Genomic DNA, 21,943 nt, shown 5'->3' on the forward strand with positions numbered 1-21,943 from the left:
ATTTGTGAGCTGATGTTTCATTTCTGATTTCCAATAATAATATATTACTGGTGGGTCAGGTTTTCAATGCAGAGGGTTTACTACTTAGCTAAAGGTAATTCCTGTCTCTTTATAACATTTCAATTTCGCCCAGAGAATATGCTGCATTGTTTGATGTTATTCCATCTGTAACAGTTATGTTGTTTAAAGGTTTACCTGGACCATTTAGTTTTAACTTGCCCTCTATTTTTCCAATTTAGAGAAACAAAAATGTGTTTCTCTACTTCTCTTAAAAATAATAATCAATCTATACATACTTAATAAAAAAAATATAAATTATATTCCTTATGTTACTGCCTAATGGAATGTGTTTTATCAATAATGTTTACTGGAAAAATAGATGGGATTTACCAAAAGAAACTTCTTACCAAAGAAATTCTTACTTGTTAACAAGATCAAGAAAGTGTCCTTCAAAATTATACAAAATTATCAAAACTAATTTTAAAACGACATTAACAAAAATGTTGCCTTCTGTGATGAGCTTCCAAGAAACTGTGTAACATTTATTTGGGCATTTTCCATATGTAAGGAGATTTTGGGAAGATATTTGCACATTTGTAATTGACCACATTCATGCAGATTTTATATATTTATGGGAGAATGTGCTGCTTGGTTGTCATGTTTATTCGAAGCAGCATCGTCCAATTGAGTGCTTAGAATCATTACACGAATAATGATGGATAATGACCAATCATGGATAATGACATTAAATAATACGATCATATTAGAATCTGGGAAATTGCTCATATTTGTTAAAATGTATTTTGTCTGAATTTGGCAGACAAAATATTCAGTTTGGCAGACAAAATACTCCAAATATTCAGTACAGTAACTGAAATGTGCCAGAGAACAAATTCTGTTTGGTGTCCGTGCATCAAATTTTGAATTAACAATGTGTACAAAGACTCTAGACCAGGGGTGGGCAATATTTTTCACAGCCATCAGAGGATGGGTACATGGTGGTCATAAAGGGATGGACATGGTCAGAACAATGCTCAGGTAGGCCGTGGCATTTAAACAATGCCCAATTGGCACTAAGGAGCCTAAAGTGTGCCAAGAAAACGTCCCCCACACCATTACACCACCAGCCACCACAGTGGTAACAAGGCATGATGGATCCATGTTCTCATTCTGTTTACGCCAAATTCTGACTCTACCATCTGAATGTCTCAACAGAAATCGAGACTCATCAGACCAGGCAACATTCTTCCAGTCTTCAACTGTCCAATTTTGGTGACCTTGTGCAAATTGTAGCCTCTTTTTCCTATTTGTAGTAGAGATGAGTGGTACCCAGTGGGGTCTTCTGCTGTTGTAGCCCATCCGCCTTAAGGTTGTGCATGTTGTGGCTTCACAAATGCTTTGCTGGATACCTCGGTTGTAACGAGTGGTTATTTCAGTCAAAGTTGCTCTTCTATCAGCTTGAATCAGTCGGCCCATTCTCCTCTGACCTCTAGCATCAACAAGGCATTTTCGCCCACAGGACTGCCGCATACTGGATCTTTTTCCCTTTTCACACAGGGTTTTCTTTGTAAACCCTAGAAATGGTTGTGCGTGAAAATCCCAATAACTGAGCAATTTTTGAAATACTCAGACCGGCCCGTCTGGCACCAACAACCATGCCACGCTCAAAATTGCTTAAATCACCTTTCTTTCCCATTCTGACATTCAGTTTGGAGTTCAGGAGATTGTCTTGACCAGGACCACATCCCTAAATGCATTGAAGCAACTGCCATGTGATTGATTGATTGATTGATTAGATAATTGCATTAATGAGAAATTTAACAGGTGTTCCTAATAATCCTTTAGGTGACTGTATATAGGTATAATAGTTATTAGGGCAGACATAAGTCTGTGAAATCACTTCTGAAGATTTTCACTCAAAGCAAAAGTTGGTATAATTGCCATCATCTAACTTCATACAGTATATCTTTTGTACTACGCGCTTTTAACGACAGCGATTCCAGCAGCCCAGACCCAAGAAATCAACTTTTAGGGCTACTCACTCAATATGAACAGGAGAGCCTCGTATGGGCGTTGACAAGTGAGGTGAAGTCAGGAGTCTTTTCTGTTGAAGCAGTGGGCGGTACTGCTGCAAGATGTTTATCAGTGAGGCTGCATCTGCGCTTGGACTTGTTGAATTGTAGCATCGGGTAACAGTTTTTGTATTTCGCTGCATGCTTGCTCTGGAAGTGCCTCTGCAAATTGTACTCTTTAAAAACTGTGACGTTAGCTTAACATATTAAGCAAGTTACTTTACCTGCGACATCTGCAAATAGATATTTTCCTGTCAATAGTTTTTTAAATACCCTGCTTTCGTAATCAACCTTTCTTAGGGTCATTTCCAGATATCGCTAGCCATTAGTTGCGTATAGTACGTACCAATGATAACTTCTCCGCGTGGATTGTGGTGCTGGTCCCTATATTATAGCAACGCAAATACCTTGTTTCAATTTAAAGGTATTTTAAACAGACAGTATGATACTGCTGTACTTATTAATGGGAGTGCCACGGGACTTTTAATTAGAAAATAAATAAATATGAAACAGTAAATAAAGTAACGTTATCTGCGGACCTCGTAAGATATCAGTCAGGAGAAGGGTATAAAATAATTTCCAAAGCATTAGATATACCATGGAACACAGTGAAGACAGTCATCATCAAGTGGACAAAATATGGCACAACCAGAGACATTAACCAGAACTGGACGTCGCTCCAAAATTGATGAAAAGAAGAGAAGAAAACTGTCCAGGGAGGCTTCTAAGAGAACTACAGCAACATAAAGGTACTGCAGGAATTTCTGGCAAGTACTGGCTGTGTGCTACATGTGACAACAATCTCCTATATTCTTCAAATAAATGGGCTATGGGTTAGGATGGCAAGACGGAAGCCTTTTCTTACAAAGAAAAACATTGGCTGAAGTTTGCAAAAACAAACATCAAGTCCCCCAAAAGCACGTGGGAAAATGTGTTATGGTCTGATGAAACCAAGGTTGAACTTTTTGGCCATAATTCCAAAAGGTATGTTTGGCGCAAAAACAACACTGCACATCACTCAAAGAACACCATACCCACAGGGAAGCATGGTGGTGGCAGCATCATGCTTTGTGGCTGTTTTTCTTCAGCTGGAACTGGGGCCTTAGTCAGGGTGGAGGGAATTATGAACAGTTCCAAATACCAGGCAATTTTGGCACAAAACCTTTAGGCGTCCGTTAGAAAGCTGAAGATGAAGAGGAAGTTCACCTTTCAGCACAACAACGACCCAAAGCACACATCCAAATCCACAAAAGCATGGCTTCACCAGAAGAAGATTAACGTTTTGGAATGGCCCTGCCAGAGCCCAGACCTGAATCTAATTGAACATCTGTGGGATGATCTGAAGAGGGCTGTGCACAGGAGATGTCCTCGCAATTTGACAGATTTGGAGCGCTTTTGCAAAGAAGAGTGGCCAAATATTGCCATGTCAAGATGTGCCATGCTAATAGACTCCTACCCAAAAAGACTCCTACCCTACTGAGTGCTGTAATAAATTCAAAAGGTGCTTCAACAAAGTATTAGTTTAAGGGTGTGCACACTTATGCAAGCATGTTATTGTGAGTTTTTTATTTTTCCCCCTCAAGGATTTCACTTTGTTTTTCAATTGAATTGTTCATGTTATAGGTCACATTAAAGGTGGAAAAAGTTCTGACATGATTTATCTTTGTCTCATTCTTTTACATCACCAGAACCTGGCATTTAACAGGGGTGTGTAGATTTTTATATCCACTGTATGCTTGTGTGCATGATTTTCTTGTACACGCATGCTTGTGTACGATGGACAAAAAGTGGGAGAATGCTATATCAGGCCCAATGACTTTCAATTGATTTGCTTATGTTTTATAGTATGCCCTAGGAGTAGTGTGTGTGTGGGTTGCTTTCTAATTTTAATGAAGTTCTAAAGATTTAAGTCTAGGATGTAAAATCAGGAAAATGTAATTGCATTTTTTGCACACTCCAGGGATGTAATATCTGTAAGAAAGAGTGTGTTAATTTGCATGGATATTGTTTATAATGGTTCATGAAATATGTATACCAAAATGTGCATGAATTCATTCAAGAAATTGGTTAAATAAAGGACTATGTTGAGTTACAAAAATGTATATATTACAATAAGAAAAATCCACATTATAGAAAAATGCTTTGGCCAAAAAATTTATAGTTGTACATTTTGTGCAAGCAGTCGGACAAATATTATATAATACATTAATTTTTAACCGAAAGTTGATTTCAGAATAGCTGTAGTCACATTTGCCTTACCTGTTAAAGCTCTTGTAGTCAGGAGCTTCTGGTCTGGGCTCTGGGATGGGCATCCTTAAGTTTAGGGTCTCGGCCAGGGCAGGGTCATTGATGATAGCCTGCTGCCAAGGCGAGTGGTAAGACTTGGGTATAGCTGTCGAGTTAGACGCCTCTGCTGACATGTCCTTTAAGGGGCCCCCATATCCTGAAACACATTCCAGAAGGATAGGATAATCAGACTATTAGAGCAGTGTAAAGAAACTCACTTATCCCATCAACAGGTAATCAGATCTGTTAGTGGCAATTCATTGCCTTCCATCCCTGCATGTCAGAGAGAGTACAAAGGCATAACATTTTTGGACATAATCCTTTTTTTTTTTTTTGAGAGGTGAGTGTGCTGAAAAGGCTAGGTCAAAATCATGTGTGGTACACTGTATGTGCATCAGGTACTGTGGCTTAGACCCCTGGACCACCCTAGGCCATATCATTGTATTTTGTAAGAATTGTGTGTTAGATTATTAAGCATGGCAAATGCCAAATAGTCTAGTGGTTAGAGCATTTAACCAGCAACAAAACCTAGATCAAATCTCTTATTGGGTTTTGTGGTTTACTAGCAATCTCAAGATGAATGCTTTGAGGCTGCATGGTTTAAGTAACAATAAGACACAAGAGGCTGGGGTAAATAAAAGAGCCATACTTAGTATAACCTGTTTTTATAAAAAGAAAAAAAATCTGAATGACTGTTTTATTAATAATCTACATAATTAAATAACAGCATGACCATTTAATTTTCTTGTTTAAGTCTGGTTGTCTGTTACAAGCACTTGATGTAAAAAGACATTTGATTTGACTGATGTGATACAGACATGACACTATCTTTTCTTAAAATAGTGCAAACCTAAGAGTGTGTTTATCTTTGTTCTCAAATGCCAATTGGTCCAGCTGACATGGGTTGACACCATGATTGGTCATATCAGATTCTACAAGAGTCTTATGTCGGGATCCCCTGCTGACAATTTAACCGATAGTAAGGCACCACACGGAAAGGAAATGCATCTCATGTATCTCGTTTAAAGGCCAGAGGTCTGCTCTGATGCTATGGGGAATAAGTTTGGTCTTCAGAGCTAATATGAGTCTCTACACATAGTCTTAGTAACACATTCATTAACCATTACACAATATAGTTTTAAATGCTACTGCATATCATACAGTATTATTTATTTGTATTTATTTATACAAGGAAACACATTCAGTCCAAGGTCTCTTTTTCCAGGTGCCTTGCATTACAATCGCAGCAATAAAAGCTACAAAATAACAGGAAAAAATACATATTAAGAATAGCAAACACAATTCACTGCAAAATGTTCACCCAACAACTGTTTAATATTTGAAATAGATTACGGTGGTCTTCAGGTCATTCAGGTCATCCCTGAATAGAAATCCAAAAATCAATGATTTATCTTCACAATCAACATGTTCTTAATAACTCGCTATTAAGTTGCTCATTAATGTTACTCGCTATTATGTTGGTCTTTATGAATAAAAATGTAAGGTGAACAGTTTAGGTTAACTTAGGGTTATGGTTAGGCATCAGAGTACTGAGGTTAGGGTTAGGATGAAGAACAGAAAATTCCTGTCAAAACAACTCAATTCCACAACAAAAAAAATTTCTTGCCTCTAGCTGGAATCGAGCCATCAGACTTAAAAAACGCCATTCCCGACCACAATGCCCTTGCAAACAGCAACTTTATTTAACTATTAACACGTTAACTAACTCCTAGTGATGGGAAGTTCACTTTACGGATCTGGATCTTTTCTAATCATTCATAAAAAAATTATATTTTGACAAATTTTGTTCTTTTGAGTCAGTTCCCCCCTCCTGTCCCGGTGTCGCACCACCCACCCCCCCCCACCCGGGGAAGTCTAGCACTCCCTCAAATAACTCTTAACTAAGAGTAAATGCTACACCATATCATGCTTTACAGCCATCACCAAAACCATGTTCATTATGTGTATTATTAGAAAATGTTATTAAATTAATTACTGTACAGAAAACACATAAATGCAGCTCATTGTCAAAATCAAGAGGCAAGATCAAGGATCAATTTAGAAAATAAATCATTAGAAATTTGTAATAAAGGTTCATTTTAAATGTAATGATATTACAACTTTTAAAATGTACTAATGCTACTATTTTAATCTAATAGATGATAATAGACCAAATACCTTTTTTGGTCTATTAAGCTGATAATAAATCAGAGACTCTGAGATCCAAAAGAGGAAAAGCCTATGCTATCTTCTCCTTAGTCATTGTCATTCCTTCCGGTGATCACGGGATGAAAAGGACCATGAGAAAAGGTTTATTAATAAATATGATCAGTTTAATGGAGTCCTGACAATTACAGTATTACCAATAGACATATACATAACAATCTCTTGACAGCTGAATAACAGACTGCTGTCCTAATATTTATTGTAGCTAACGTTTCTTACTTTGGAGCATTAAGGATGATAATGAGATACTTGTGTATCAGAAAGACTGAAAGACTTATTTCCTCATTTGTCGTTAGCCTTCCATCATTCTCAGGTGATCCAAAGTGCCTAAAGATCCATGGATCGTCGTTCATTTAATTCATTATTCTTTCTGCTGAACGAGATTCGGAGATCCGAAAGAGCCATGGATCATCGTTCATCGTTCCTTTCGGTGAACGAGACTCGAAGATCCTTCTGAGATGAATCATGAATCACGATTCACCAAAAAGATTTGTTCAAAAAGTATGAATCGTTCACGAACGACCCATCCGTTTTAACGAGTACGACTTCCGTTTTAGCGAGCTGAACCGCATCAATACTTCCGTTCAGATTGTATGTATTGAAAATGGCGCAAACGAAGAAGAGGGCTCATTGTTGTGTACCTGGATCCTTGCTATTGGGAGGGATGAGGGGCCAACTTTTAAAGTTTTGCGGTGTAGTACCTATGTCTGCAGCACTCATTTTGACTCCTCTGACATCTGCACCAAACCAACAGGGCGAGCAATATTAAGGAAAGGTGCTATACCGTGTTGTTTTAAGTGGACTGCACCGAGCAGAGAGTGTGTTTATGATCGAATAAAGAGACGTCAAGGTTTTGAAGTTGACTGTAGGGTTGACTACTGTAATGGCCTCTTAACTAGACTCCCAAAAAAGACTGTAAAACAACTGCAGCTCATTCAGAATGCTGCTGCTAGAATGTTAACCAGGACCAAGAGAACAGAGCACATCACTCTGGTTCTTAAATCTTTGCATTGGCTTCCAGTCAGTTACGGAATAGATTTCAAAGTGGTGCTTTTAGTTTATACATTTCTGAATGGTTTAGGACTCGAATATATTTCTGATATGTTTGAAGAATATAAACTGAGCAGGGCTCTTAGATCCATGAACACAGATCAGCTAGTAGAGCCCAGAGTCCAAACTAAACATGGAGAAGTTGCGTTTAGCACTTATGCTGTACAAAACTGGAATAAACCACCAGAAGATCTTAAACGTGCCCCAAACGTATCAATTTTTAACTCCAGGTTAAAAACACTTCTCTTCTCACGTGCTTATGCCTGAGCACTTAAACTTAACCACACTGTTTAGCCTTATAGCTTCCTAAGTTTTTATCCCGTTTTTAATCTTTATATGTTTTCTTATTGTATTTTTCTTATTATAATGTTATCCATTTCTTTTGATGTTTTCATTTGAGTATTTGTTTTTATGTTATTATGCTTTCATATATTTTTCTTTGTAAAGCACATTGAATTGCTTCGATGTATGAATTGTGCTATATAAATAAACTCGCCTGCTTGCTTGAAGTTGGATGAGTAGAAGAGTTGCCAAGGTGGAGCAACATGCGGTTGCCGAAGATCATTGCTACTTTTTACACTTGCGTCTTGTGATATATTAACTTTTATTATCCTAAATGTTTTTATTTGTCTACAACAGGTGCCCTAGAGGTGGCATTTCTAAAGATTAAGCTGGAGGAACGGATAAAGAGGTTAACGCTGATTCATCCTCAGTTCAGCAGGTTGTGTCTCTGATGAGGACTTTCAATATTACACCAAATTTCCCTCAGAAGACTTGTTTTTGCTGTTTTGGAACACCATTGAACCTTCTGCTTCAAAGCTCCAGTACTGGACAAAAGCACAAAGAACAAGGATGGAAAGTATTGAGCAGCCAACTACACCAAGCCCAAGTCGAACACTAGCACTAATTGACAAGTTATTTTTATATTTTTTGCGCACAGCAGTTGGATAAAGGGGGAAAGTACTAGCTGACATGTTTGGTGTAAGTGTTTCCACTATTAGCAAATTAATCACTAAATGGGCCAACTATGTGTACCTTGCTGGGTTCCATTCCAATTTGGATGTCACGTGAACAGGTGAAGGCTTCTATGCCTGAGAAATTCAAGATGGCCTACCCAAATGTGAGAGTGATCTTGGACTGCACTGAGCTGTGTTGCGAGTCACCAACTGCCAATACATTGCACTCCAAGACATTTTCAACCTACAAGTCACACACAACTTTAAAGAGACTTATTGGGGTTTCTCCTAGCGGTGCTGTGATCTTTGTTTCCAAGTTCTATACAGGGTATATCTCAGAAGAGAAGATAACCAGGTAATCTGTTTTAACTGATCTTCTGGAACATGGTGATGAAGTATTGGCTGATAAGGGCTTTCTGATTGAAACTCTTCTGTCCCAAACTGGGGCTAAACTGATCATGCCACCTTTCAAGCACAAGTCGCAGTTCACCAAAGAGGATATGGAGTGTACCCAAGCCATCGCCCGCTTAAGAATCATTGTAGAAAGAGTTATCTGTAGTCAGAATTTCATATACAGTGGGAAAAACAAGTATTTGATACACTGCCGATTTTGCAGGTTTTTCTACTTACAAAGCATGTAGAGGTCTGTAATTTTTATCATAGGTACACTTCAACTGTGAGAGAATCTAAAACAAAAATCCAGAAAATCACTTTGTATGATTTTTAAATAATTTATTTGCATTTTATTGCATGACATAGTATTTGATCACCTACCAACCAGTAAGAATTCCGGCTCTCACAGACCTGTTAGTTTTTCTTTAAGAAGCCCTCCTGTTCTCCACTCATTACCTGTATTAACTGCACCTGTATAAAAGACACCTGTCAACACACTTAATCAAATAGACTCCAACCTTTCCACAATGGCCAAGACCAGAGAGCTGTGTAAGGACATCAGGGATAAAATTATAGACCTGCACAAGGCTGGAATGGGCTACAGGACAATAGGCAAGCAGCTTGGTGAGAAGGCAACAACTGTTGGCGCAATTATTAGAAAATGGTTCAAGATGACGGTCAATCTCCCTCGGTCTGGGGCTCCATGCAAGATCTCAGCTCATGGGGCATTAACGATCATGAGGAAGGTGAGGGATGAGCCCAGAACTACACGGCAGGACCTGGTCAATGACTTGAAGAGAGCTGGGACCACAGTCTCAAAGAAAACCATTAATAACACACTAAGCCGTCATGGATTAAAATCCTGCAGCGCACGCAAGGTTCCCCTGCTCAAGCCAGCGCATGTCCAGGCCCATCTGAAGTTTGCCAATGACCATCTGGATGATCCAGAGGAGGAATGGGAGAAGGTCATGTGGTCTGATGAGACAAAAATAGAGCTTTTTGGTCTAAACTCCACTCGCTGTGTTTGGAGGAAGAAGAAGGATGAGTACAACCCCAAGAACACTATCCCAACTGTGAAGCATGGAGGTGGAAACATTCTTTGGGGATGCTTTTCTGCAAAGGGGACAGGACGACTGCACCGTATTGAGGGGAGGATGGATGGGGCCATGTATCGCGACATCTTGGCCAACAACCTCCTTCCCTCACTAAGAGCATTGAAGATGGGTTGTGGCTGGGTCTTCCAGAATGACATTGACCTGAAACACACAGCCAGGGCAACTAAGGAGTGGCTCCGTAAGAAGCAACTCAAGGTTCTGGAGTGGCCTGGCCAGTCTCCAGACCTGAACCCAATAGAAAATCTTTGGAGGGAGCTGAAAGTCCGTATTGCCCAGGGACAGACCCAAAACCTGAAGGATATGGACGCAAAAAAAGGTTTCTATACCAAATATTAAGTTCTGCTTTTCTGATGTATCAAATACTTATGTCATGCAAAAAAAATTCAAATTAATTACTTAAAAATCCTGATTTTCTGGATTTTGGTCTTTCCGTCACTTACAGTTGAAGAGTACCTATGATACAAATTACGGACTTCTACATGCTTTGTAAGTAGGAAAACCTGCAAAATTGGCAGTGTATCAAATACTTGTTCTCCCCATTGTATTTGATTCTTCCATCCATCTCACTCTAGCTGGCACCACCAACCAAATATGGACTAACACCGGTCTTCTGGTTAATTTCCAAGGGTCCATGGACTTGGGTAAAGAAGAATTAAATGTATCACCCTGCTCCTCATGTTCAAAGACTTTTACAACCTGGAACCTCTGACCTTCTCCCAGTCTGCCACCTATTTGCTCATCTATTTGAAAACCCAAGCTCTGGAAAGCACTCCCACCACACATATGATATACAGACACACTCACCTCTTAAAACTGCACCAACAAATAACTGTTTTATTATAATCTTACAGTCTTAGAGTCTTACATTTACCTTGACTTTTATTTAATTCCATGAGTTGTTCCCTTTAAGATGCTCTGACAGTATGCCTGGCCAGAAGGATCACCCATAATATGTGCTGATTCATGAAATCGACTAGCTGTTGCACTTTCCCTGTTCCCTTGTCTCTTTCTCCAATATTATGGACATCTGCTCGGAAACAAGGAGAGATTGTAAGTGGTATTGTTGCTGCATATTTGGAGCAAATTGAAAGTTTTGAGGCAGTCTGTAATTCTGTATTGGTAGGTTTGGGAAATTGGGTCCATCAAGATGGTGACTGAGGGTGCCAGTAGTCTCTGGAAAACACTGGTAGGAAAGCACTGATCCTTTTGGGACAGGACCAAATTTAGAATCTACCAAGGAAATATATTTCAAGCCTGACAGAATTTGGCAGATTAGTGGCAGTGGATGTTCATCATTCAGCAACTCTCCAATGGACATCAGACACTCATCAGGAATTGGTCCTTATACAGAAAAAGAGTACTTTCACACTTGAACAACTTTCAAGTATCAATTCATTTTGTAAATGTTTATGTTACTTTTATAATCACCTGTGTGTGCCCTGTAGTGTAGATTTTATTCCACTACTTTTTTTTACACAAAGCTGATCGACAGACTCAGGTATACCCTAATGAATTAACAAGAACATTAAACAAATGTTTTGTTGAATCGAATCAAAGTGTATGCCTTTGGCCTTGGATGTTATTCAAGACATTAACCACCTGAGTATGAGGTCTCTGCCATGTTTGAAGTTTGCTTGTGCTAGCGACAGCAGTGGGCACAGCCTTGGTTCCCATGGTACTATAGTGTGCAATCTGGTAAAGCAACACTGTTATGTGATTACACAGCCCTCTGCCTATTGCACATGAGCAGGAATACATTTTAAGGTCTGTGTGGTTTTCAATATCCAGAGAAATCTGTGAAAAAAGGCTATCATGTGTTGACAACCATACAATAGGCATACTGTACAGGCCAACAATAGAACACAGAACAAAGTGATCCTTGGTTTGCAGGGCACACAAGAAAGATGTTGAACCTAATGTTGATATGAATAGATTAGAACTTTATTGATCCTCATTGGGAAATTCGTAGCAGCACCATAACATTATAAATACAGAAAATATATTGAAAATTCTGAATATAAGGCCTAGTAGTAATAAGGTATAAGTACTGATACTGATAGAAGAAATTGTGCAACTGCACAGGACAAAATAATTCTGAACTGCGAGGTAAGAACAAGCATCAGGGTCAATTTACATATTTCTAATTATGTTCCACCTCTGTATGTTTTTATACTGGATTGGTACTAATTAAGCAAACAAGGGCTTTTTGTTAAGAAACCAACCCTAGTAGGATATTGCAGTAAAAAACATTTTATTGCCCCGGATGCTTTTAGAGTCCTTTGAATCAACCTATGCAAAACCTAATTTTTCTGCATGGACTGGTGTTACGATGAATTCAGTGACCATGTGAATTCAGTGTGCCTGTCGAAAGTGCGCATGCGCCAATATCTAATATTCCTTTCTGTCAACGAGAGTGTGTGATATCTCGCATACTTGATGCTTCTCGCTCCCGACACTGACTTCCTTCCAAAAAGGGTTCGAAAAAGGGTTCCAGAAAGCATCTGGTTACCTAAGCTTGTTTGCTCTGCAATATGGTATTTGCAATCTATAGATAATTTTTTTTAAACAGACGCATTCTCTGAATATTAACTAGCTTTGGTAAATGTATGTTGCAATTGGCTGCTTCAAATATGTTGATAAAAGATGTATTGATATAAACATTGTTTCAGGGCTCTGTTACAAATCCACAACCTTTAGCCCTCCCATCAGGCACTCTACCCATTGCTCCAAACAGAGGTGTGTTTGAATGGAATACGGAGATTTAAAGTTGAGTGGTACATTTAAGCTCATGGGTAGTGTATCATGGGTAGAATGGTCATGACTGACCATTCAAACCTCATGTTAAGCATGCTGACAATTGAAAACATGTTATACGATGATAAGGACGCCATTCTGTCAGTTATCATGGAACAATAAGCTCATAGCGATAGCGTTTTAAAACAGTGAAATTGTGTGTCAACTTTAAGATTTATACCAATCAGATTTTTAGCACTGTCCCACTTAACCTGACAGTGCTAGATAAAGTAGACAGTGGTTTTCAAGTAAACTGGGACACTGTGTAACAGAGCCCTGGGACACTTTGTAACAGAGCCCCGAAACTATGTTTATATCAATACATCTTTTATCAACATATTTAAAGCAGCCAATTGCAACATACATTTACCAAATGTATTCAGATAATATATTTAAAATACATTTATTTTCCATATGGGTAGCTAGTTAATATTCAGATAATCCAACAAATTGAATTGGCTAACCAACGTTAGATTACCAGTTGCTTTGACTGGCTGTGCTTGCTAATGCAATCATGGCATTCGTCATTGAAACAATACTACGTACACAATGTTAAACAACACAATATACTTCCTTTTTGCGTCTGTTTTAAAAACCATTCAAACACCATCTAGATCCATTCAAACACCATCTGAGACCTTCTTTTTTCTAGGAAGTTACATGTTGAATGGGACACATTGGTAGGTGAATTGGGACACTATTTTCTTATTAATGATGAACATTTTGAAGATGTTGGCTATATATTCAGGTCTGCTTTGAAGTGATAAATTATAACATGTTTTACATTAATATAATTTTGGACTGTGAACATAAATTGTTTCATGCAGTATGCTTAACATGCACACCTCAAGTTGAAATAAAAAAATTGATACTTCTGAGCTGGGAATATGGATAAAGTTACATATCAAAATAAACAATATGGAATAAAAAGTCTTTAAGCCCTGTCCCCCTGTCAATCAAAATACAGAGTACCTAAATTTACCAAACTCACACAGTTGCTCATTCTCTACCTAACCAGCTTATTCAATGGATCATTAAAGAGGGGGACACCATTTCCACCAGGCACCGGCGAAATCAGTGCCCCTGTGTCAATCGAATTACACAGTACCTAAATTTACCAAAGTTATAGAGTTAATTATCCTCTCCCTCACCATCATATGTATTAGGTTTAATTCAATGTGGATAATATCTTCAGGCACCGGCAAAATCTGTCACCCTGTCAATCAAAATACTGTACATAGTACCTAAATTTTCCTAACCTTTCACAGCTATTGACTTTCTACCTTATCAACACATTCAATGGGTTTAAATTCATCTGGAGTATATAATACATTTATTAAACGGTGAGGGAGAGGATCATTACCTCAATGACTTTGGTAAATTTAGGGCATAGACTTCCCCGGGGCTTGGCAGAAATAGTGTCCCCCTCTTTAATTAATGAAAATATTATCCAGAATTAATTAAACACATTGAATGTGTGGTTAAGGTAGAGAATCAATATTTGGAAAAGATTTGGAAAATGTAGATGCTATGTATTTTGATTGAATTAAACCTATTACAAAGGATGGAGAGGGAGAGGATAATTAACTCTATGACTTTGGTCAATATAGGTACTAAGTCATTTGATTGACAGGGGGACACAGATTTTGCTGGTGCCTTACAGAAATGGTATCCCCTTCTTTAATGAATGAAGATATCATCCACATTGAAAATAACCCATTCATTATGTTGGTGAGGTCCAGAGAAGACGGTAATATTTCTGGATCTTGTTTATATATGGTTTCTTCATTTCCTGGTAAAGTTTTAACTTGCATTTGTCGATGCAGCGATGTACTGAGTTCACAGACAATGGTTGTCAAAAGTGTTCCTGAGCCCACGCAGTGATGTCCACTACAGAATCGTGTCTGCTTTTAATGCAGTGCTGCCTGAGGGCCCAAAGATTACGACCATCCAATACTGGTTTTCGGGCCTTTTCCTTTGCATACAGAGATTTCTCTGGATTCTCTGAATCTTTTAATGCTATTATGTACCATGGATGATGAGATCCCAAACTCTCTGCAATTTTACATTGAGAAACATTATTCTTTAATTGTTGCACTGTTACACAGCGTTCCAACTTTCAGTTAGATTCAAAATATATTTCAGGTATCAAAATGTATTTAAAAATGTATAATTTTGTCCAAATGTATTTCAATGACAAACATGATTTCATTACAATATGTAATTTGTGTAGAAAATACATTACCGAATACATCTTTCACAATGATGTGTATTTACTGGATATGACTGGTCACCCCACTGAGCCTGGTTCCTCTCTAGGTTTCTTCCTACATTTCGGCCTTTATGGAGTTTTTCCTAACCATTGAAATTCAACACTATTGTTGTTTACTCCTTGGGGATTGATTGATTTACCTTGTGGTCCTGTTATGTTCGAGTTACCTTTGTCATAGGTTAGTGTATGTTCTAGCAATGTAAGCAATCATTTCCCATCTAGTTTTCTAAAAGGATTCATTTTTTTACATAAAACAGTGGGTTAGAATGGTGGATCATTTGATAACAGACAAAAATTCTACCATTAAGGCTTATTTTATTATTAGTTGATTACTTTTGTGTAGACCTTGGTAATTAATGATAATTGACATGTACAGAACTATAAAAACGTGTATTTCACCTAGAGGTGTACATTCTTAGTATACTGCATCAAACAATGTTCACAGTCTGAAATTACATTGATGTAACACTTGTTAAGGTTTCAGCAGTTCACTGGCAAGTAGTATCTTCAATGCTGAAACTTGCTAAATGCTGCTTGCAGCTTTAATTATTATTATTATTCTTCTTTCAAAAAAGGGTGTTTTTTGCTAATTCCCGTGAGATTAAATTGTTTAAAGGTGCCTACATTTTTATGGTAATAAAGGGCCAAGGGCCGCAACTTCTGGTGCTGTGGCATGCATATCAGCCTCATGGTGGCACTGTCACAAGTCTCCAAAGTTGAACTTTTTGCAAGCTCACCGCGCCCACCCCTTGTGATCTAGAGTCTTCAAAATTGGTACATAGGTGTATCTCCTCATGATGGACATTGTTGCCATAAGGACCCATAAAGTCCACCATGATGGATTTTCCGCCATTTTGGATTTTTTGAAAAACACTTTACTCCTCTGGCACCAAATGTCCGATCTTCACATACTTTGATATTTGGCATTTAGGGACCATGGTCTTCAAAAATTATCTCAAGCAGACCATTATGTCAAAAAACACTGATGCTATTGACCAATGAACATGTGAGAGGGTGTGGTTTTGCACATATATAGACATCTCCTACAGGGATAATGGTATAATAATGTTACTTGGTACGTAAGTTGACAAGGACCAAACAGAAACAATGACTGCAAGGAGTGTTTTTTAATCAAACACACATTGGTGCTATTGAGGTTTTTCACATTAGCAAGGTCACCATACTCACTCCGTTTGAGATACAGCCATGAAAGTAGGTAGATAAGTCCATCTCCTCATGAGGAACATATTTGCAATTGGGACCCATTAACTTCGCTTTAATGGTTTGACGGACATTTAGAATTTGTGAAAAACACTACAAAATGTACTCTGGCATCAAATGTCTGATCTTCATGCACTTTGATATTTGGCATCTATAGACGATGGTCTTCAAAAGTTACATCAATCAGGCCAGTATGTTAAAAAACAGGGATGCTACTGACCAATGAACATGTGAGGGGGCGTGGTTTTACACATATATAAACACATCTCCTACAAGGACAATGGTATAATAATTCTACTTGGTACGTATATTGACAAGGACCATACGAACAAAATGATTGCAAATATTTTTTATCAACCACACAGTGGCGCTATTGGGGTTCCCCACATTTGCAAGCTCACCATGCTCAACATGTTTCAAATAGAATCTTGAAAAGAGGTATATAAGTCCATCTCCTCCCAAGGAATATATTTGCAATTGAGAACCATTAAGTTGGGTGTAATGGTTTTTCCGCAATTTTGAATTTGTGAAAAATGCTTCAAACACTACTTCTGTAGCATCAAATGACAGATTTAAACCTTTTCACAAGTGCATTTTAAAATATCACTGAAGGCCCCTCAGCATGATTTCTTAATGCATATTATTTCAGTATGCACTGTCAATTCAAATATATTATGACAAAAAAATTGTCACAACAGCAGCCCATAAACACCATTTTGCTTATTAGATATGGAGCAGTATTCTGATTTTAACTGGTTAAAATTACATTTTGAAACTATTTAGGGCAATAATACTGTTAAAGAGTATAATGAATATTTTTTGAGTAACCTTATTGAGCAACCTTCTAAGATGTGTAATTTCCCTCAGGATCACTCCACTTGTCTTATCAATAAAACATATGCTAACCAGCAGACAATGGTTTGTGTTAATAATGCCTTTATTTACGTGATTATTCACTATTTCACTAAAGATGGTGAAAAATTGTGAATTCCGATTCTTGGATATTTAGGAATGGACAAATACAATCAGTGAAAAACACCTTTGTGAAGGTTATGTTGAGCTTGGTTGGCTAATTACTATTTACGTGCGCAGCCATTTTTTTCACTGAATTCTGGAACCAAATGTCTGCAATCAAAGATGGTTGAACAAGACGATTCACCAATCTGACCGGAAGTTCAAATCTTGATTTCCATTCCTGTCTCTGAGCCACTCATCTTTTCACCTGTATCTGATTTCGTTTGAAAGAATTATCTTTAGCAGACAAGTTGCAAATCGTGAAATACCACATGTGCGGCAGAACAGACATCATGTAATGTCAAGTTGATCGGTCTTTTTACCTACCAAGTAGGGTAGGTAAAACGCTCTTTTCATTAACGCTAGATGTATTTTATAAAGTTCGTTCCCATCAGTCTACTGACGTAGTTTCATTGCTTTTCTCTCCCTCTGTTGCGGTGTTTCCAGTGCAGCTCAGATAAATCAGAGCTTTTATCTAATCAGATGTTCCACATGTGCTGTCTCCGGGTGAAAATCCTATAGAATCCTATAGAATTTAGTGTGAATCTCATCTTCTGTTGAAGAAAAAAGTGAGGAGGTTGTTGATTGTCATATTCTTCAACCAATCCAACTTCTAGTTCGCCATAACGCACCTGTTTTTTGGCCTACTTGTGTATTTTTCAGATGGTGTGATCGGAGAGCCAGCTACCTAACTGAGATAAAACTAATGTACGTAATGTAAGAACATCTAAGATTTATTTTAACTTTCTATAGTGAGGTTTAGATTGTTAGATGTAGTGCTTTATGTTAGGTTTTTTGCTTAGATTTGTATTGAGCTCTGTTGTCTTTTTGAGGCACAATGGAGGAGAAGAAAAGCATTTGGTGGCGGATTTACTGGCAAAGCCTTTTTCGATTGTGAGGAAGGGTCAACCAAACCCCCAACTAGCAACCGTTCAGTGTAAGGATATAGTAGATGCGAGGAACCAAATGTCTCAGTCAGGGAAATTATTTGTGTGGCACTTTCAGTCGATCAGCAACTAGAAGTACAAAGCGTTGAAGGAACATTGTTATTGTGAGTATGTTCTTATATCTTTAGTACTTGTAATGTCGTTGTACAACCTTGATGGTTTCATTCGCCATGTATTCATGTTTCTGTAATTACTGGTGTTGCAAGCCTCTTGTTAAATCATATTATTCCACTGTCTCTCTGAATATGGGATGGTTACGTCGAATGACAATAGCCTAACTGCCCATAGGATTAGGCCGCCATACATGCTAGGAATATTAGCTTTTGTGTCCATCGTGCTGAAGTTACTAATCATTATTGGTAAGGATAAAGTGCCTCACTTTGGAAATCAAATTCCCGTCCAACATGTTTGTTTTGGTTACTGACCTGTACTTGACTGGTATGCAGATTAAGACTGTAACCAGCTAATATTTTGTTTTAACCAGCAAGGTAGTAGATAAATGTAGCTGCCATGTACAAAAGCTTTGCAGATGCTAATGACTTTCAAGAGGGGATGATTACTTTGTCAATTAAATTACGCTATATGGGCTTAGAAAATACACTGACATGAAGATATAGGGGTATACCAATATCTATTCTAGTTAGAAAATGTTTAGGTTCAATTTCAAACTGCAAATTGAAGAGGAGTTGCGAACTCTGTGAATAAGTAACTGCACATCAATGAGCTTTCTCCGCAGGGTGGCTGGGCGATCCCTTAGAGATAGGGTGAGAAGCTCTGTCACCCGGGAGGAGCTCAGAGTAGAGCCGCTGCTCCTCCAAATCGAGAGGGGTCAGCTGAGGTGGCTTGGGCATCTGTTTCGGATGCCTCCGGAACGCCTTCCTGGGAAGGTGTTCCGGTCCCGTCCCACTGGGAGGAGACCCCGGGGAAGACCTAGGGCACGCTGGAGGGATTATGTCTCCCGGCTGGCCTGGGAACGCCTCGGAAGAGCTGGAGGAAGTGTCTGGGGGGAGGGAAGTCTGGGCATCCCTGCTTAGACTGCTGCTCCCGCGACCCGGCCCCGGAAAAGCGGAAGATGATGGATGGATGGACATCATTGATTGTGACCAGCTGTTACTACCTCTACGTAGTAAAGTTGGCATTAAACGAATTGCACTCATTAAACCGTTAAAAACTATACCGCTCTATATTTGCAGGCCTATTATTTATTTAACTTCGGTAACAACAGTAACACTCTACATTAGAGTATAGTCAGCAACAATAAGACTTCAGATTTTCATATGTTGCCTTCACAATGAAGGTCTGTGGTGTGTCTGTAATTTGTGTTGTTTAGGCGACATTTCTAAAGGAAAAACTATGTGAGGGAAATTATGAATGAAACAAAATGACAATTTCTAAAAATATTTACATGGGATAAAGAATATTATAAGGTGGAGCAAGAAATGGTTAAAGCTTATACTGTATAAGCTAATGTAGAGAGCATGATCAAAATAGGATTTTTAGATTAGATGCTATTGTTTTTTATTTGCTTGTGCTCATTTGCATTGGAGATTGATTGTGCAATTCATAAGGTGTAAAAACTAGATGTGTTTACACCTTAGCCTAGGGCTAAGAGCCTCCTAAGCCCTGGGCTAAGCACCTCCTAAGCCCAGGGCTAAGCAAGTGTTCACACTTGCATATTTTGAAGTGGGAAAGCACCCCCCTTAACCTAGGGCTAGCTGGCCATGCTCTGGAGCAGTGTTAGCACCGACTTTTCAGGGCTAGCCCCAGAATAATAGTGACAAAATAATCAGTGTGAAACAGGGTCAAGAACAAAACATAGAATGTTTATAGTCCAATCACAAAAGCTGCCCTTTCACTTAATTTACATATATGCTTATGACGCGCACCGTTACCAACAGCCTCGTCTGTTTTGGTCCTTTCACTCTGCAAAGTTTTGTTGTTTCATTATACCTGCTCTATCTTAGCAAAGTAATTATTGCAGCTTGCTTTGGATATACACTCACCTAAAGGATTATTAGGAACACCATACTAATACTGTGTTTGACCCACTTTCGCCTTCAGAACTGCCTTAATTCTACGTGGCATTGATTCAACAAGGTGCTGAAATCATTCTCTAGAAATGTTGGCCCATATTGATAGGATAGCATTTGCAGTTGATGGAGGTTTGTGGGATGCACATCCAGAGCACGAAGCTCCCGTTCCACCACATCCCAAAGATGCTCTATTGGGTTGAGATCTGGTGACTGTGGGGGCCATTTCAGTACAGTGAACTCATTGTCATGTTCAAGAAACCAATTTGAAATGATACGAGCTTTGTGACAAGGTGCATTATCCTGCTGGAAGTAGCCATCAGAGGATGGGTACATGGGATGGACATGGTCAGAAACAATGCTCAGGTAGGCTGTGGCATTTAAACAATGCCCAATTGGCACTAAGGGGCCTAAAGTGTGCCAAGAAAACATCCCCCACACCATTACACCACCACCACCAGCCTCCACAGTGGTAACAAGGCATGATGGATCCATGTTCTCATTCTGTTTACGCCAAATTCTGACTCTACCATCTGAATGTCTCAACAGAAATCGAGACTCATCAGACCAGGCAACATTCTTCCGGTCTTCAACTGTCCAATTTTGGTGAGCTCGTGCAAATTGTAGCCTCTTTTTCCTATTTGTAGTAGAGATGAGTGGTACCCGGTGGGGTCTTCTGCTATTGTAGCCCATCTGCCTCAAGGTTGTGCGTGTTGTGGCTTCACAAATACTTTGCTGCATACCTTGGTTGTAACGAGTGGTTATTTCAGTCAAAGTTGCTCTTCTATCAGCTTGAATCAGTCAGCCCATTCTCCTCTAGCTCTGACCTCTAGCATCAACAAGGCATTTTCGCCCACAGGACTGCCGCATACTGGATGTTTTTCCCTTTTCACACCATTCTTTGTAAACCCTAGAAATGGTTGTGCGTGAAAATCCCAGTAACTGAGCAGATTGTGAAATAGTCAGACTGGCCCGTCTGGCACCAACAACCATGCCACCCTCAAAATTGCTTAAATCACCTTTCTTTCCCATTCTGACATTCAGTTTGGAGTTCAGGAGATTGTCTTGACCAGGACCACACCCCTAAATGCATTGAAGCAACTGCCATGTGATTGGTTGATTAGATAATTGCATTAATGAGAAATTTAACAGGTGTTCCTAATAATCCTTTAGGTGAGTGTAAATACAGCAAATATGTCGAAAGAATTAAGGTCGACTAACGTTTTTTTCTTTCTTTGCATAGTTATGACAAATTTGTTCAAGCAAATACCGATAGGGTGGGCATCTTGATCAGTCGGTGTCATGAAGACGTTAATTGAATCGTGGTAGCATAACATTGATCATGTGTCAGTGATGTAGGCTACAGTAACATTATTCGCATGTCAGAGAGAACATAACATTTACAGCTTATCATAGAATGTAAAATGGTATTGTGTATTTGTCCGTTAGCCCAGGGCTTAGGAACACAAGTGTGAATCTTTAGGACAGGGTTGACAAACTCTTGTGTGAACACAGGCTAAGCTAACCTGGGGCCAGTCTTAGCCAGGAACAATGCAGTGTGTAAAGGC

The 21,943-nt window shown here is 38.8% G+C and overlaps 1 protein-coding gene across 1 annotated transcript in view; it reads right to left on the reverse strand.

The window, feature by feature from the left end:
- The window catches only part of myoz2b (myozenin 2b), a 51,064-nt gene that overhangs the window by 5,677 nt on the left and 23,444 nt on the right, over nucleotides 1–21,943 (reverse strand). The window contains 1 exon segment of the mRNA NM_001303754.1: nucleotides 4,332–4,515. Within this exon segment, the coding sequence (NP_001290683.1) occupies nucleotides 4,332–4,515 (184 nt within the window).

Source organism: Esox lucius, chromosome 25 (genome assembly GCF_011004845.1).
Source record: "Esox lucius isolate fEsoLuc1 chromosome 25, fEsoLuc1.pri, whole genome shotgun sequence".
NCBI lineage: Eukaryota > Metazoa > Chordata > Actinopteri > Esociformes > Esocidae > Esox > Esox lucius.